At 34.3% G+C, this 17,582-nt stretch overlaps 1 protein-coding gene across 1 annotated transcript in view; it reads left to right on the top strand.

The window, feature by feature from the left end:
• The window catches only part of Slc49a4 (solute carrier family 49 member 4), a 119,432-nt gene that overhangs the window by 51,140 nt on the left and 50,710 nt on the right, over positions 1-17,582 (top strand). The window contains exons 3-4 of the mRNA XM_076867166.2: positions 1,610-1,875; positions 7,655-7,784. Coding sequence (XP_076723281.1) covers positions 1,610-1,875; positions 7,655-7,784 — 396 coding nt within the window. The remainder of the gene's footprint in view (positions 1-1,609; positions 1,876-7,654; positions 7,785-17,582) is intronic.

The raw sequence follows: 17,582 nt of genomic DNA, 5'->3' as shown, positions 1-17,582 counted from the left end.
CCATCATTCTCTGATTGTCGTGCCATCATAAGTCATGACTAGGACCACTTAAGACTTTGCTTCAAGAATATTTCAAATGTTGAATTGTGGTGGGGCATCATAAGATCCATTGGCTTTTGGAGGAACTATTTGATTTCAGAAACAGTTTAAAATCATTTCTATCATCCAGAAAATTGTTCTTCTTACATGAGAAGATTTTAAAATCTCTCCCATTTTCCTAATAACATTAATGATACTTGGAAATATTTTACTTTCACATAATTTTCCAACATACATGATGATATGGGCAGATCTAAGTGACATATTTTACTTCTCACTCCTTTCTACATTAGGGCCCTACATCTCCCCATATGTTTGTTATTTGTTTCTGCATTCATAAAATGTTTTTTCTAAGTGACTTAAGCTGCCAATTAAATAAATAAATATATATATATATATATATATATATATATATATATATATATATATATGACTCACATGCTGCTTAAAAAGCTGAACAATAGCTGGGCATGGTGACAGTAATCTCAGGTACTATAATTCCAGTGTTATAAAAATGTCAACTATATTGTCCCTTCCCTTTCCTCTAACTCCATGGCAAAAGAGTTTGACCATATTCCATTTCTTGTCTAGACTTTTTTTTTTTTGAAATTTAAGACTTCTTTTTTCCTTCAAGTCTTCTCTTGAATGTGAAGGTGTATGTTACGGGTAGCAGGAGCAATGGGGCAAAGGGTTTGGTCAGCAAGGCATAAGAGTGTTAAGTAGAATATTGAGAAAAGATGAACAAAAGAACAAATGGAAGGAAAACAAGAAACTGCTCGTCATTAAAATCAGAATCAGAGTATTAGGACTGAAAGTATGTATGCATACGTTCAATCCAACACAAAGATTTGTCTTACCAGTGCTCAGGAAATACATGTGGAATTTAAATTCATCTCTTGATTTTATGGGAGAAGACATGGAATTCCACCAAAGTTATATATTTCCTAGGGTCATTTACCTAGCTGGTTATAGAACTCAGCTGGAACCCAGGTCCTCTGATCCTCAACCAATTTCTTTGCTATAAGAAGATACTACATTGACTTTTTTAAGGGTAGGTATGAAATGTTGAGCTCAGTTGTGTCCAGTGGCACTTATTATGTCTATTAACAAGTGGCAAGCTAGTAGATAGAGCACATATTTTGGAGTCCGACCTGGGTCTAAATTTTAGTTGTGTCTGTTGGTACTTGGGCAAGTTTCTTAATCTTTCCAAGCGTAAGCTTTTATGTTTCAATAAACGGGGAAAACAATTGACATTATTGTTTTCACATTATTGTTATGACAATCAAGTGAGCCAAGGCAATAGTAAGTATTTAGTTTTGTATGAGGCATAAATCAGGGATTCAGTAAATATTTGTGAAATAAATAAATGGCAACTATTACTGTATTTGATCTCCCTCATGGAGGATTAACAAAACTTTTAAGTAATGTCAGCTTACCTTTTAGTGCGTTTTATGCTTTACAGAGATCTGTTTTTATTGCCATAGTTAAACTGCTATTTGGGTAATTTCTTCCTGTCTTGGTAAATGCCTGCTTCATATACCTCACGTTATCTTAATTTTTTAAATTCCAGATTAATCCATGGAGGACAGATGTTAAATGGATTGGCAGGTCCAACTGTAATGAATGCTGCACCATTCCTCTCCACAACCTGGTTTTCTGCAGACGAACGGGCCACTGCCACAGCGATTGCTTCCATGCTCAGTTATCTGGGTGGGGCATGTGCATTTTTGGTTGGACCTCTTGTTGTTCCAGCTCCCAATGGGACATCACCACTTCTTACTGCAGAGAACAGCAGGGCTCATATTAAAGACAGCATTGAGACTGTGTTGTATGCAGGTAATTTGAAGTCTTTTCCTGTTTATACTTTAGTCTACTCTTTGTATACCAGATCACCTCAAATGAAATAGTTAGAAGGACTGACATAGCTAATGCACATAATGTGCTTTCATTGTTTTATAATATGGAGATGCCTATTTAAAACCTACAGCCTTCCCAGGAAGTTACTAAATTTAACATATATTCTTGATACACAGTAGGTCTTTCTTAATTTTACTCTTTACATTTGTTTACAGTGAAGTATTACATAACACATTTTCTAATGTCTTTTCTAAATATCATACCCAGTTTGTAAAACTACACATCATGGTTGACTACAAACATTTGTCAAGCATAATTGGTAGCTTTTAAACCCATTTTCTCCCTTGCAATTTTCCCATTATTTGTCCTGTTCTCAATCATATTAAGCTTGATTACCTGTAGTTTGTTTGCTTGTTTCTTTTCAAACAGATGTCACTGTGTTACCCAGGCTGGACTCAAGCCATCTTCCCACCTCAGCTTCCTGAGATCTAGAACCTAGGCATGCATTGCCATGACCTAGATTATTCTTTTCTCCCCTCCCCTCCCCTCCCCTTCCCTCCCCTTCCCTCTTCCCTCTCCCTCTCCCCCCGCCCTCTCATCTATTAATTAGGGATACTGACTTTTCCAAAACATTCTCTTTGGACCTTTATATTTCTGAAGTTGAGTCCCAGGCCACCCTGTTACAGTACCCTATAGATCTTCTTAAATCTGTTCTGTTTTCTAACTGACTCTTTTTTTTTTTTTGCATAAAGAATACTTCTTATAAGTGTTTGCTATATAACAATCACTGTGCTAAGCAGTAGGAATTGTTGAGATCAATGAGGAGACAATTATAATACAAATAAAGCTATACAGAGGTAGGAAGACTAATTTGCCTGGATTTGGAGAGAAGTTGAAGGGTCAAAGAAGGCTTCACCAAGATGTAATAATTCAGAAAAATTAGGAATTTTATAGGAGTTCACTGACTAGTCAGGTAGGCCAGGGTATTCCATACAGGGAGAATGGCACTGCAAAGTCAGAGAAGGCATGAGAGAGCTCAGCATGTCCAGGACACTACACATAATTTAATATAGCTGTAGTGGTGTGAATTTGTGTTTGAGTATTGGTAACAAGTGGTAGGAAATGAAGCTGGAAAGATAAGGGAGCAGATTATGCCAAGCTTTGTCTTAACTTGTATATGAACTTATGAATTTAACAAACATTTTGAGCTCCTGTGTATTTGTCGTTGTGCTAGGCACTGAGGTGGATATGGTTCCTGGTCCAATCGACCTTTTGGTATCCTAAAGAATACAGAGAGGCAAATAAACAGTTGTAGAACAGAATGCTGGGCATTAGTTGCTCTAACAGCTTGAAGGAGATGTGCCTAGCTCACATTTTGGTTGTGTAGTAGTTTCCTAGAGATGCAGCATCCAAGGTTTCCAAGGGATGAGACTTAACCAAATAGAGTGAGCAGAAGGAAGAATAAAATAGAACCATGAAGAAGAAGCCCAATGAAGTGACAGAACCTGGTACATTCAAGCTACTGAAAGCCCAGAATGGCTTAGATCTGGTGAAAATAGTGATAGGAGAAACTAGAGAGGGAAGCCAGGACATGAGACCTCAAGCAGGGCTAAAGAAAAGGTTTGAAGTTCACCATGGTGTAGGCAAAGACCACACTCTGAAGTTTACATCAGATTTACATTTCAAAATCTGGTATTTCTTCTAAAGAATAAAACTGAAAGTAGGGGTAGTGGCAGTATATAGAAAGTATTTAACCTTTGTTGTCTACAGACTTCTCTCCTTTTGAAGAAAAAAACTGAAAATGTAAAACTACATACATACACAAGGAAACCTAAAAACAGAAAACATAAGTTTTAAAACTTCATATTAGTAATATCATTCTTTTCATTGAAAACCTAAGCCATCATTGTATCTTTTAAATATCTGAGTTTTAGACACCATTAGGCGTGTGTTAATGCCCTGCATCTACCTGGTTCAGGGCTTCCATGCAGTCAGGAGGAAGCCCTTGCTCACAGCTTCCAGTCACTTCCTCAGTGCTTTCACACCTTTTCAGTCTCCCAGTCTGCCTTTCTGAAATATTGCCCCATGAATCTTCAGTACGTTAAAAATACTTTTGCTAGAATTGCTGCCTGAAATAGTTAGAGACTCTTAAATTATTCCAGGTAAGAGCACATAAGAAAATTAAGCTACAGACCAAGATCTCTTAGGAATAAAGACACAAAGGTCTTAGACAAAATACTAGCAAACCAAATCCATCAGCTTATAAAAAGTATGGTACACCATGATCAAGTAGGATTCATCCCAGAAATACAAGATTGACTTAACATTCAAAACTCAATTAATGTTATATATCATATCAATAGAATACAGGGAAAAAATGTGCTCATATGAAGAGATAAAGAAAAAGGTTTTACAGATCCAGTGCCCTTTCAAAATAAAACAATCAACAACTAGGAATAGACAGGCATTCCCTCAACCTAATAAAAAAATATACAAAAAACACAAATGCAGTATATTTAATTGTCCGATACTGAAAGCAGTCCTCCTAAGATCAGAAACAAGACAAGCATGTTCACTCTTAGCACCTGTTTATCATTGTGTTGGAGGTTCTACCCAATATCACTGGGCAAGAAAAAAGAAATTTAAATGTAACCAGATTGGAAAGAAAGGAGGGGGGAAAAGGGAAATTTTTGAAAAATACACGATTTTAAATATAGAAAAATTATCTGGAATTCACTACCAAACTGTTAGATCTAAAAGATGAGTTCAGCAAGATTTTATAAGATTAATGTATAAAATCGATTGATTGTACCTTAATAATGATCAACCCAAACATGAAATTAGGAAAATAATTTATAATACTATCAATAATATAATATATTTAGGAGTAAATTTAACAAATCTATAGCATACTCTAAAGACTACAAAACAGCATTGAAAGAAATTAAAGGCCTTCAAAATAGAAAGTCATCTCATGTTCATGGGTTGGAAAGCTTAATACTGAAAAAATATTCTCAAATTTATCTACAAACTTGGTGCAGCCCTATTAAAATACCAGCTGCCTTTGTTGCAGAAATTGATGGAAATGCAAGGGACCAGGAATAGCCAAAACAATCTTGAAAAAGGTGTTGGACGACTCATGTTTCTCAATTTTAAAACTGAGACAGGAGGATCGAGAATTCAAAGCCAGCCTCAGTAACTTAATGATCCCCCAAGCAACTCAACAAGACTGTGTCTCTAAAAAAAATTTTTTTTTAAAGTCTAGGGACACTGGGGAAGAATAGTGTTACCTTAGATTAGGTAGAGAGAAGTGATGGGAGGGTCAAGGAGTGGATGCGGGGGTAGGAAAGACTATAGAATGAAACAAACATTATTACTGTATGTACATGTGTGACTACATGACCAATGATTCTGCAACATGTATACTGAGAAAAATGAGAAATTTTGTCTCATCTATGACTGATAAAATAAAGTGCATATTTGTATTCTGTCATGTATAACTAATTAAAACAAATTTAAAAAACTAAAAAATAAAAATCTTATGATTCATCTTTCCATTTAAAAATAAGAAAGGACTGGGAATGTAGCTGAGTGGTTAAGTGCCCCTGGGTTCAATCCCTGGTACAAAAATAAATAAGTAAATAAATACATACATACCTAATATAATTACAAAACTAATCAAGACGGCATGGTATTGACAATTATAAAAAGTATAGTACTGATTCATGCTCCAACATGGATGACCCTTGAAAACATGATGATTGAAAGATGCCACTCACAAAAGACTGTATATTCTATGATTCCACTTAAATGAAATATCCTAATACTCAAATCCGTAAAGACTAAAAATAGGTTAGTGGTTGTCTAGAGTTGGGAGATTTGGAATTAATGGGTTATAGGGTTTCTTTAGGAGATGATCAAAAAATTCTAAAATTGAGCTGGGCACAGTGGCACGTGCCTATAATCCCAGTGGCTCGGGAGGCTGTTGCAGGAGAATTGTGAGTTTACAGCCAGCCTCAGCAAAAGGGAGGTGCTAAGCAACTCAGTGAGACCTTTGTCTCTAAGTAAAATACAAAATAGGAGCTGGGGATGTGGCTCAGTAGTCAGGTGCCCCTGAGGTCAATCCCAGCTACCTGCCCTCCCCCAAATTCTAAATTTATAATGGTTGCACTGTTATATAAATGTACTAAAAACCATTGGACTGTGTACTTTAATGTGTGAATCGTATTTTATATGAATAATATCCCATGAAATTGTTAACAAAAATGTCTATAGAAAGATGATCAATGAGGCTGGGATTGTGGCCCAGTGGTGGAGTGCTTGCCTCACATGTGTGAGGCACTGGGTTCGATCCTCAGCACCATATTAAAAAAATAAATAAAATGAAGATATTGTGTTCATATACAACTAAAAACATACTTAAAAAAAAGAAAGATGGTCAAAGAATATGAATGAGGATATCACAGAAGAACAGATACAAATAACTAATAAGTATATTCAAGATGCTCAGTGTTACTAATAATTAAAGAAAGAACTGTAAGGTAAAATAACTCATTAACTTCTTGTTGCTCTTTAGATTGACAAAGAATAAAGAGATTGAGAATTCCAAAAAAAATTGGTAACAATCTTGTCTTTCAGAATTAGGAATCTATAAATTTACAGTTGAATTAACTAAAATGATATATGGTTAAGTGTCTTATAGAATTATTGTCCCTTTTCCTAAGAAAATATCCCTAGAAATAGAATTATCCCACAGAAAAGACCCCTAGAAACTAAGTCAACTCCTTTTACTGGGATTCACTTGTGTAATAAGTCAGTTAATGGCATGGATGAATCTGTCATCTAAGTTTCCAGCGTTTTTATTAATGTTGTGCTTTTCTACTTAAAATTGGGCACAGTTAACAAAATCTGTGCTGTGGAGGGAAGAATTGAGAGTCCTAAGAACTTTCCCTTTTGTAATAAGGCCAAACTAGTGTGGTTTGACTGTTCATTTTACTTCTGATTAATATTTAGCTAGACTTATTAAAATACTCATTAAATATTTTTATTTAGCTAGGTTTGTGCTTTAATTTGCTGCCTCTTGGTTTCTTTTTTTTCTTTTAATATTTTTAGGTGTAGATGGACACATACCTTTATTTTGTTTATTTAATTTTTTTATGTGGTACTGGGGATCGAACCCAGTGCCTCATGCATAGAGCAAGCGCTCTATCACTGAGCCACAACCCCAGCCCCTGGTTTCTTAATTTTGGATGCTTTCTTGTCTTGTTAAATTTTCCTGTACTACCTATAAATTGGATCTGTCCTACATATGGATCAGAAATCCTATCCTTGATCAAACAAATGTTCTATTCTATTTTTGCCAAATTTCTTTTATATTCTTTCTTTCTGAGTACCATACTTATAGACAACCATCTTAGACCTCTTTTATAGTAAGGTGTTGTTGGTTTGAATGAGATTTCTCTATAGAGTAACAGTTGTGTACTCCCTTGATTTTTTTGACTATGTGGTGTGTCATTGGACTACCATGCTTCTTTATTTATAGCCTGACTTCCTACCTGTGACCTGCTGAACTTTGTATCTGTACATATCTGTCTTTCCCACTAGACTGAGCTATCTTGGCTAGGTGCTATGTTTTGCCTATCTTTAAATATCTAGGGCTTATTTGATGCTCAGTAAATATTCGTTAAATAAATAAATACTTAAAGTATTCAACTTTTTGTGTCACTGGTTAACACTTTACTAATTTTTTTTCTTTCAGAATTTGGAGTTGTCTGCTTAATATTCTCTGCAACACTAGCTTATTTCCCACCCCGGCCTCCTCTTCCTCCCAGTGTTGCTGCAGCTAGCCAGAGGCTAAGTTATCGACGCAGCTTTTGTAGGCTATTAAGGTAAATATGCTTGTGGTCATTGGGTGGGAGTGACTGGCACCTCAAAATAATTCCATTTTTTTAAAAGATAATTTGAGATAGTAATTTTCAGCAACCATTAATCAGTTTATAATTAATAAAATACTCATTAAATATTTTTATTTCCTATGAGAAATCTATCTTGAAAGATCACCCAAAACAAAACCTCTCTAATTTTTGCCTATCTACATACTACCTATAGTGTTATTTATTTACTGTGTTTAAAGTCAAATCTTTTTTTAAGTAATTTTCTTTTATAAAGAAACTTATACTGGGGGCTGGGGATATAGGTCACTTGGTAGACTTGCTTGCCTTGCATGGCAAGGCCCTGGGTTCATCCCCTGTGCCACCAAAAAAAAAAAAAAAAAAGAATCTTATACAGTAGTGTCCATGAAAGTATGGGTTTATATATTTATTATGTTTTCTAATATGGAGATTATTTTATTCATTATGTATTTGTCAATGCAAAATGAATAAAATAAACAATATTATTCCTGTATCACCTAAAGTCTTCTCATGTGCCACCAGTAGGATCACAATTTAAGAAACTTATTAATGTATTTTTTTTATTTTATTGGCAAAACTTAAATGTAGTTAGGTAAATTATACCCTTGAAAGCTCAAATGATTTGATTCTTAAAAGCTAAATTTGATTCTTGGGAGGCACAGAACATCACCATTGATTATGATTTGTAGTTGCACTTTTGAACTTACTTTCAGAACATCAGCAGCTCTCTCTGGTTGGTTCTTTTCTTGTCTTCTTTCCCCTCAGATGGTAAATTCCTCTATAATACTACTATCCAATATAGGAATATAGGAATATAATTTGATTCACAATGAGAATATGAATATAATTTGAATCACATATGTAATCTTTAATTTTCTAGTAGTCTCCTTTAAAAAGATAAATAGAAACAAATAAAGACAATGTGTAGCATATTGTACTCAACCCACTATATCTAAAACATCATTTTAACATGTAATCAATATTAATGATTGAGATATTTGACATTCTCATATTCACATAAAACTCTAATATCTAGTGTGTATTTTCCCTTACAGCACATTTCAATTTGGACACTAAATTTTTTTTTAAATATTTTTTGAGAGAGAGAGAGAGAGAGAGAGAGAGAGAGAGAGAGAGAGAGAGATTGATTTAATATTTATTTATTTTTTCGGCGGATACAGCATCTTCGTTTGTATGTGGTGCTGAGGATCAAACCCGGGCCGCACGCATGCCAGGCGAGCACGCTACCACTTGAGCCACATCCCCAGCCCCAGACACTAAATTTTTATTGGAGCATTTGATATATATTCGGCTGTCATTAAATTTACAATTGAAAAGTATTCATTGAGCAGATTTTCCCATTTTGCACTAAATTGAAAATAAGTAATTACCTTTTAAAATTTGAATTAACACAACTTTGATATTATAGAATAGTCTCAAATTCTATAGACAGTTGTTAGAGCTTAATTGAAGATCTGTCACTTCTGTAGGATATGGTTTTTTCCTCATAATTTTTAACAAAATTTCCATAGCTTAAATAACATTTTCATTTCTCCATTGAGAAATGGTTTTCTTTTTCTATAAAAATCCAAACCATTTTATAGCTTACCAAAATTATAAGTTCAAATCTGTTAAAAATTTGTTTTAGAATGTTTGTTGGAAATTTAATTCTGATTTCCAGCAACTAATTTTCTTAATACTTTTTTGACTGTTGAAAAGAAACTTCTTATGCATTTGCTGAGAATGTCTCTCTTTTTGTGTTTTTATTAGTGCATTATAATTATACATAATACTAGGGCTCATTGTGACATATTAATATGTAACATAATTTGCTCCATATCCTTCCCTTGTACCTTTCCCTTTTCCTGCCCTCTTCCCTCCCCCAACCCTTTCTCTACACTACTAGTCTACCTTCCATTTATTTTTTAACTTGATGCTTTATAATTATACATAAAAAATAGGGTTCATTGTGCTATATTCATAAATGCATGCACATAGCATAATTTGGTTGTTCTATATCTAACATAGATAGATATAGATACACACATGCACACACATATAAAATGGCTCTTAATATTGTTCACTTAAATAACTTAGATATTTTTTCTTACATCAGACATTTCATTTTGTTCTGCTTCAGCAAATTGCAGTTGTCATTCATGGTGAAATTTTCAACATGCCTTTTTCCATTCTAGTCTCATATTTTCTTTCTACGTGAAATATTCAATTGAACAAATTATAAAGTTATATTAGTGTGTATGAAAAAATAATTGGAACTGAATCAGTTCATTGACACCAGGGAGATCAGTGGCGTGTAATAACACTAGAAAACTCAGGTGCCAATGTGCTCACTCTGCCTTATGTGTTGCAGCTGGTAAAGTGAAACATAGTTCTACTACAAAATGCAGTTTGGGGGGCTGGTAATGTAGCTCAGTGGCAGAGCACTTGCCTAGTGTTACAAAGCCCTAAATTTGCCAACACCACCAAAAATAAAATAAATATTAAAAAAAAGATTTTTTAGTGGAAAAATACTTTTTAATGCCTGTTTTAAAACTTAGACTTAAATTAGGCAAGATGAGATCAAATTTAAAAATTTCTCCTAAGTTACACTAGCCACATTTCATTATTTTTCAAACTTTGGTTCACAGCTAAATGATTTGGTGAGTTGACCATTACTTTTTTTAAACAAAGTGGAGTGGAACACAAGAAATAATTTTTTTCTTTTTAGAGGTATCAGGGATTAAGCTCAGGGGCACTTGACCACTGAGCCATGTCCCCAGCCCTTTTTTGTATTTGATTTATAAACATGGTCTCACTGAGCTGCTTAGTGCCTTGTTTTTACTGAGGCTGGCTTTGAACTCTCCATCCTCCTGCCTCAGCCTCCTGAGCTGCTGGGATTACAGATGTACACTACCTGGCCCAGCACAGAATAGAAAATATTGTATCACATGTAGTAAGATTACTTTTTGTGAGACTTTTGTTTCTGTATATAATGGGTAAGTCACAAAGTAAAAATAAATTTCTTATTTTGGCATACAAGAAGTTTTGAAAACCACTTCTCTATACCACCTGATACATTGCCTTCAACAAAATAGACAAAAGAAAAATATTAGTTAAGTTGAATTATGGTCAGTAATATACATTTGTAAAATGACATTTTAAAATGGTAATTTAGAAAAACACACTATTTAACTAAATTTTTTCCATGCAAAGCCAGCAGCAGAAGTTTGATACCAGTAGATAAAGCTAGAGAGTTAGATGGTAGTCATATAATAGTAACTTTGAACTAATAATTTTGAACTATTCTGTGGGAAATAGGAGTCAATAAAGGCTTTTAAGCTTACTCAGTTAGGTACAAGATTTTTCTTACACAAAAGGAACAATAAATTATCCCTCTGACCACAGTATACCTGTGTTGGCTTCTAATTATCCAAGAATCAAGATCCTCATTCTGTGTTTGAACCTAAAGTATTATATCTTTCTTCTCCATAAAAAGCCTTTTTCACCAATGCCTGACCTTCCTTTCTCTCTTCCCATTTGGTCTGTAACTTCTCCATTGCTACCTCTGCACCCTCCAGAGGAGGTCTGTGGGCCTTCCTTGCCCCAGTTCCCTTATCTATAGTATTAATTTTCCCTGAACTTTTCAAAGAACTTCCTGAATTAATCAAAATAACTGCCTCTCTAAATTTGACACATAACAGTAGAGTGTATTTTGACAAAAAAGAAAAACCATCAACAAGTATGCTCCATGTTTTTCACCACAATTATTTATTTAATGCCCATATGATTCCCTTCTCTTAATATGCTTTTAACCTGTATAACCTAATGTAAATATTCCTTTCCCTTTTTATGTTGGTGTCATGTTTGATGATAATTGGGTTTTGCCTTTTAAACTTTAAGAGAAGAGCATTAAGTTGAACATGTTCTTTATTTCAGGGCACATAAACACATTCACTCATTTATTTATTTTTCATTCACTCTTTTGTTTTTATCTCCTACTCCCATCCCACTCCCTCTACCCAGGCCACCTCTCAAAGGCCTTTATGTGCATCTCTTTTGTCTTTTTATTTGCAATATATGTATTGTTTAGTGTGGATCTATGTTTAATTTATTTAAATCATAGCATATTTTATATATCATTCCATCTTAATTTTTTCATTAAGCATTATATGGATCTTTTTTTTACTTTCTATTTTGAAATGTATGATAATATACAAGGTAGAATAGCATAACCCCCATATGTCCATTAGCCAATGTCTGTTATCAAATTGTGCAGCAAATTTTGTTCTATCTCTGCCTACCCTCTTCCCTTCTTTTTTGGAACAGATCAATTTCATCCAGGTATATTTCAATATGTACAATATATTTTAAAAATACAAGGATCCTTTTAGCATAAATATAGTGCCATTATCTTACCTAAAAACTTTTTAATAATAATTGGCTAATACCAAATCAGTATTTAAATTTCCTATTATCTCATAAGTTCTGTTAACAGTTTGAGTCAAGATCCAGAGTAGGTCCACATATTGCATTTGGTTCAAATGCCTTAAAATCTAAGGATTTCCTTTCCATTTTTCTCTCTCTCTTTTTTCATTATAACTTATTTGTTGAGGAGCTAGCTTTTTCACCCCCACAGTCTGAATTTTGTTGCTTGTCTCCTTGTGTAGTTTAACATGTTCCTCTGTCCTTTGTGTTTCCTGTAAATTGTTATCCAGACCTATCTTCTGATTCCAGTTTAGTTTTTGATCTTCATGTGGACTGTTAGGAGATGAGGCTCCCTTCTTTCATGAGGAGGTATATGAGTTCTGCATAGTGATATGAGCACTCTATTTTGAAGATAGGTCCCCCCTGCTCTATTTGCATCTAGTTCTTTGTACTCCGTGATGTTAGTCTATCCCCCTATTCCCACTGTGTACCCAGATTGCATGCAGTTTACTGCAGTGACACCCTCATACTTGTAACACAAGACCTGAGAATTTCCTTGGAAAGTAGACCCTGCAACAGGATTACAAGGTCATAGTGTAGTCCAAGCTTAATTTTCCAGGTATTGCCATATTGGTTTCAAAGATGCCTGCTTAACTTGACATTATCCATTGTTCTAATTTTTGTCATTCTAAGATATAAACTAATATATCCCTTGTTTAATTTGCATTTTGTGACCATTAACAGGTTTCAAACTCTCTGTATGTGTTTGTTTCATGTTACTGTAAACTTTTGTTCATAGCCTCTGCCCATTTCTTAATCATAATTTATCTTTTTCTTAATAATTTACATATTTTAGATATAAATTCCTTGTTGTTCCTCAAAATTTACAATATCTACTCCCAATCTGTAATCTGCCTGATAATTTTGTTCATGGATTCCTTAATTAATTTCTTGGTTTTATTTTTCACATTTAGATTTTCAATCCATCTAGAATCCATGTTAATATATGATGCTAACTAATGATGTTGGAGTCCCCGCCGCCATAAATAAACTAGCACCACTTACTACACATATTTAGCTTTTTGATTTGCAGTACTATCTACTGTATATCAAATTTCTATGTCTTATCTCTCAGTTCTTCATTGTTCTTTTTATTATTGAGTCAATACCACTCTGTTTTTGTTACTTTGGTTGAAGTTTGTTGTCATATCTGATAGGAGAAGGGATCTCTCTTTCATCTTTGTTTTTTTTTTTAAATGGATGACTTAGCTTTTTAAAGAGCCTTTATTCTTGCATGTAAATTCTGGAGCAATTTCTTGATTTTCTAGGAAAACTGCTACTGGAATTTTAATTGTGATTGCATTGAGTTCATAGATAAATTTGCATTGAATTGACAATATGAACTGTCTTTCCATCTATCTAGATTGTCTCAGTGACCTTCATTATTTTTTTATTTTATTTTTTTAAAACTTTATTTGTTCTTTTTAGATACACATGACAGTAGAGTATATTTTGACATATTTATACAAACATGAAATATATCTATTCTTATTAGAATCCTAGTCTGTGGTGATACATGATATGGAGATTCATTGTGGTGTATTCATATATGTGTCAGATTCATTCCACTGTCTTTCCTATTCCAATCCCCCTTCCCTTCTTTTCGTTCCCCTTTATCTAATCCACTGGACTTCTATTCTTCCCCTCCCCACCCCTTGTCATGTGTTAGCATCCATATATCAGAGAGAACATTCAACCTTTGGTTTTGGGGGACTGTTTTTTTTTCTTTTGCATGATAGTCTCCAGATTCATCCATTAACCAACAAAAGTCATAAAGTCATTCTTTTTGTGACTAAGTAATATTCCATTGTGAATATATAATGTGTTTTCTTTTTTAATCAATTCTTTAATATTTTATTTTTTAAAAATTTGTTCTAATTAGTTATGCATGACAGTAGAATGCATTTTGACACATTGTACACCAATGGAGCACAACTTCTCATTCCTCTGGCTGCACTTGGTATAGTCACACCAGTAGTATAATCATACATGTATGATTAAGATAATAATGTCTGTCTCATTCTACTGTCCTTCCCATCCCCACAGCCCCACCGCTCCCCTCAGTCCCTTCTGCACATTCCAAACTTCCTTCATTCTTCCCCAACCCCTCCCCACTATGGATCAGCATCTGCTTATCAGAGAAAATATTTGGCCTTTGGTTTTTGGAGATAGGCTTATTTCACTTAGTATGATATTCCCTAGTTCCATCCATTTATCTGCAAATGCCATAATTTCATTCTTCTTTAAGGCTGAGCAAAATTCCATTGTGTATATGTACCACATTTTCTTTATCCATTCATCTGTTGAAGGGCATCTAGGTTAGTTCCATAGTTTAGCTATTGTGAATTGAGCTGCTATAAATATTGATGTGGATGTGTCACTGTAGTATGCTGATTTTAAGTCCTTTGGGTATAAACCAAGGATTGGAATAGCTGGGTCAAATGGTGGATCCATTCCCAGTTTTACAAGGATTTTCTATACTGTTTTCCAGATCGGTTGCACTAATTTGCAGTCCCACCAATTTTTGAGTGTACCCTTTTCCCCTCATCCTGAACATATTTATTGTTACTGTATTCTTTTTGTTGTTGTTGTTTTGTTTTGTTTTATTTATTTTATTTTTTTTAAATACATGATAGCGGAATGCATTACAGTTCTTATTACACATATAGAGTACAGTTTTTGATATCTTTGTATATTGCGTATATTCATGCCAATTCATGCTTTTATACATGTACTTTGATTTTTTTACATTACAATTCTTATTACATATATATACCACAATTTTTCATATCTGTTTATATATAAAGTATGTTGACACCCAATTCGAGTCTTCATACATGTACTTTGGATAATGATGTGCATCACATTCCACTGGCCTTGTTAAACCCCTGCCCCCTTCCTTTCCCTCCCACCCCTCTTCCCTATCTAGAATTCATCTAATCCTCCCATACTCCCCACTCCCTACCCCACTGTGAGTCAGTCTCCTTATATCAGAGAAAATATTTGGCATTTGTCTTTTGGGGATTGGCTAACTTTGCTTAGTATTATCTTCTCCAATGTCTCCATTTACCTGCAAAAGCCATGATTTTATTCTCTTTTAATGCTGAGAAAAATTCTATTGTGTATATATGCCACATTTTTTTTTTATCCATTCATCCACTGAAGTGCATCTAGGTTGGCCCCACAGTTTAGCTATTGTGAATTGTGCTACTCTAAACATTGATGTGGCTGTGTGCCTGTAGTATGCTGTTTTTAAGTCCTTTGGGTATAGTCTGAGGAAAGGGATAGCTGGGTCAAATGGTAGTTCCATTCCCAGATTTCCAAGGAATCTCCATACTGCTTTCCATATTGTCTGTACCAATTTGCAGTCCCACCAGCAATGTATGAGTGTACCTTTTTCCCCACATCATCACCAACATTTATCGTTGTTTGTCTTAATAATAGCTGCCATTCTGACTGGAGTGAGATGATATCTTAGTTTTGATTTGCATTTCTCTGATTGCTAGAAATGATGACCATTTTTTCATATATTTGTTGATTGATTGTATATCCTCTTCTGAGAAGTATCTGTTCAGGTCCTTGGCCCATTTGTTGATTGGGTTATATGTTTTTTTGGTACTTAGCTTTTTGAGTTCTTTATGTATCCTAGAGATTAGTGCTCTGTGTGATGTGTGAGGACATAATATCAGAAAACTTTCCAAAACATGAAGAATGAATTGGAAATCCAAAAATTTGCTCCCAGGATGTGGGCTCTCTGTTCACCTCACAGATTATTTTCTTTGCTGAGAAGAAACCTTTTGGTTTGATTCAATCCCATTTATCGATTCTTGGTTTTAATTCTTGCATTATAGGTGTCTTATTCAGGAAATTGGGGCCAATCCCACATGATGAAGATTAGGGCCTATTTTTTTCTTCTATTAGACACAGAGTCTCTGGTCTAATTCCTAAGTTCTTGATCCATTTTGAGTTAAGTTTTGTGCATGGTAGGAGATAGGGGTTTAATTTCATTTTGTTGCATATGGATTTCCAGTTTTCCCAGCACCATTTGTTGAAGATGCTGTCTTTTCTCCAGTGCATGTTTTTGGCACCTTTGTCTAATATAAGATAATTATAATTTTGTGGGTTAGTCTCTGTGTCCTCTATTCTGTACCATTGGCTCTGTAGTATAGTTTAAGGTCTGGTATAGCAATGCCACCTGCTTCACTCTTCCTGCTAAGGATTGCTTTAGCTATTTGGGTCTCTTATTTTTCCAGATGAATTTCATGATTGCTTTTTCTGTTTCTATGAGGAATACCATTGGGATTTTGATTGGAATTGCATTACATCTGTATAGTGCTTTTGGTAGTATGGTCATTTTGTATTAATTCTGCATATCCAAGAGCAAGGTATATCTTTCCATCTTCTACTTTGATTTCTCTCTTTAGGGTTCTGTAGTTTTCATTGTATGGATCTTTCACCTCTTTTGTTAAGTTGATTCCCAAGTATCTTTTTTTTTTTTTTGATGTTATTATGAATAGGGTAGTTTTCCTCATTTCCTTCTCAGAGGCTTTGTCATTGATATACAGAAATGCCTTTGATTTATGGGTATTGATTTTATATCCTGCTACTTTGCTGAATTCATTTACTAGTTCTAGAAATTTTCTGGTGGAGTTTTTTGGATCTTCTAGGTATAGAATCATATCATCAGCAAATAGTGCTGATTCAAGTTCTTCTTTTCCTATACATATTCCTTTGATTTCTTTCGTCTAATTGCTCTGACCAGTGTTTCAAGAATTATGTTGAATAGAAGTGGTGAAAGAGGGCATCCCTGTCTTGTTCCAGATTTTAGAGGGAATGCCTTCAATTTTTCTCCATTTAGAAAAGCTATCTACGTTAGCTTGAGGCTTAGCGTAGATAGCCTTTATGAAGTTGAGATATGTTCCTGTTATCCCTAGTTTTTCTAGTGTTTTGAACATAAAGGGGTGTTGTATTTTGTCAAGTGCTTTTTCTGCGTCTATTGAGATGATCATATGATTCTTATCTTTAAGTCTATTGATGTGATGAATTACATTTATTGATTTCTATATGTTGAACTAACCTTGCATCCCTAGGATGAATCCCACTTGATCATGGTGAACAATCTTTTTGATATGTTTTTGTATTCGATTTGCCAGAATTTTATTGAGAATTTTTGCATCTATGTTTATTAGAGATATTGGTCTGAAGTTTTCTTTCTTTGATGTGTCTTTGCCTGGTTTTGGGATCAGGGTGATATTGTCTTCATAGAATGATTTTGGAATTACTGCCTTT

This window comes from Callospermophilus lateralis, chromosome 10, assembly GCF_048772815.1.
Source record: "Callospermophilus lateralis isolate mCalLat2 chromosome 10, mCalLat2.hap1, whole genome shotgun sequence".
NCBI lineage: Eukaryota > Metazoa > Chordata > Mammalia > Rodentia > Sciuridae > Callospermophilus > Callospermophilus lateralis.
The sequence above is the reverse complement of the archived record's forward strand: the minus strand, read 5'-3'. Positions and strand labels throughout refer to the sequence as shown.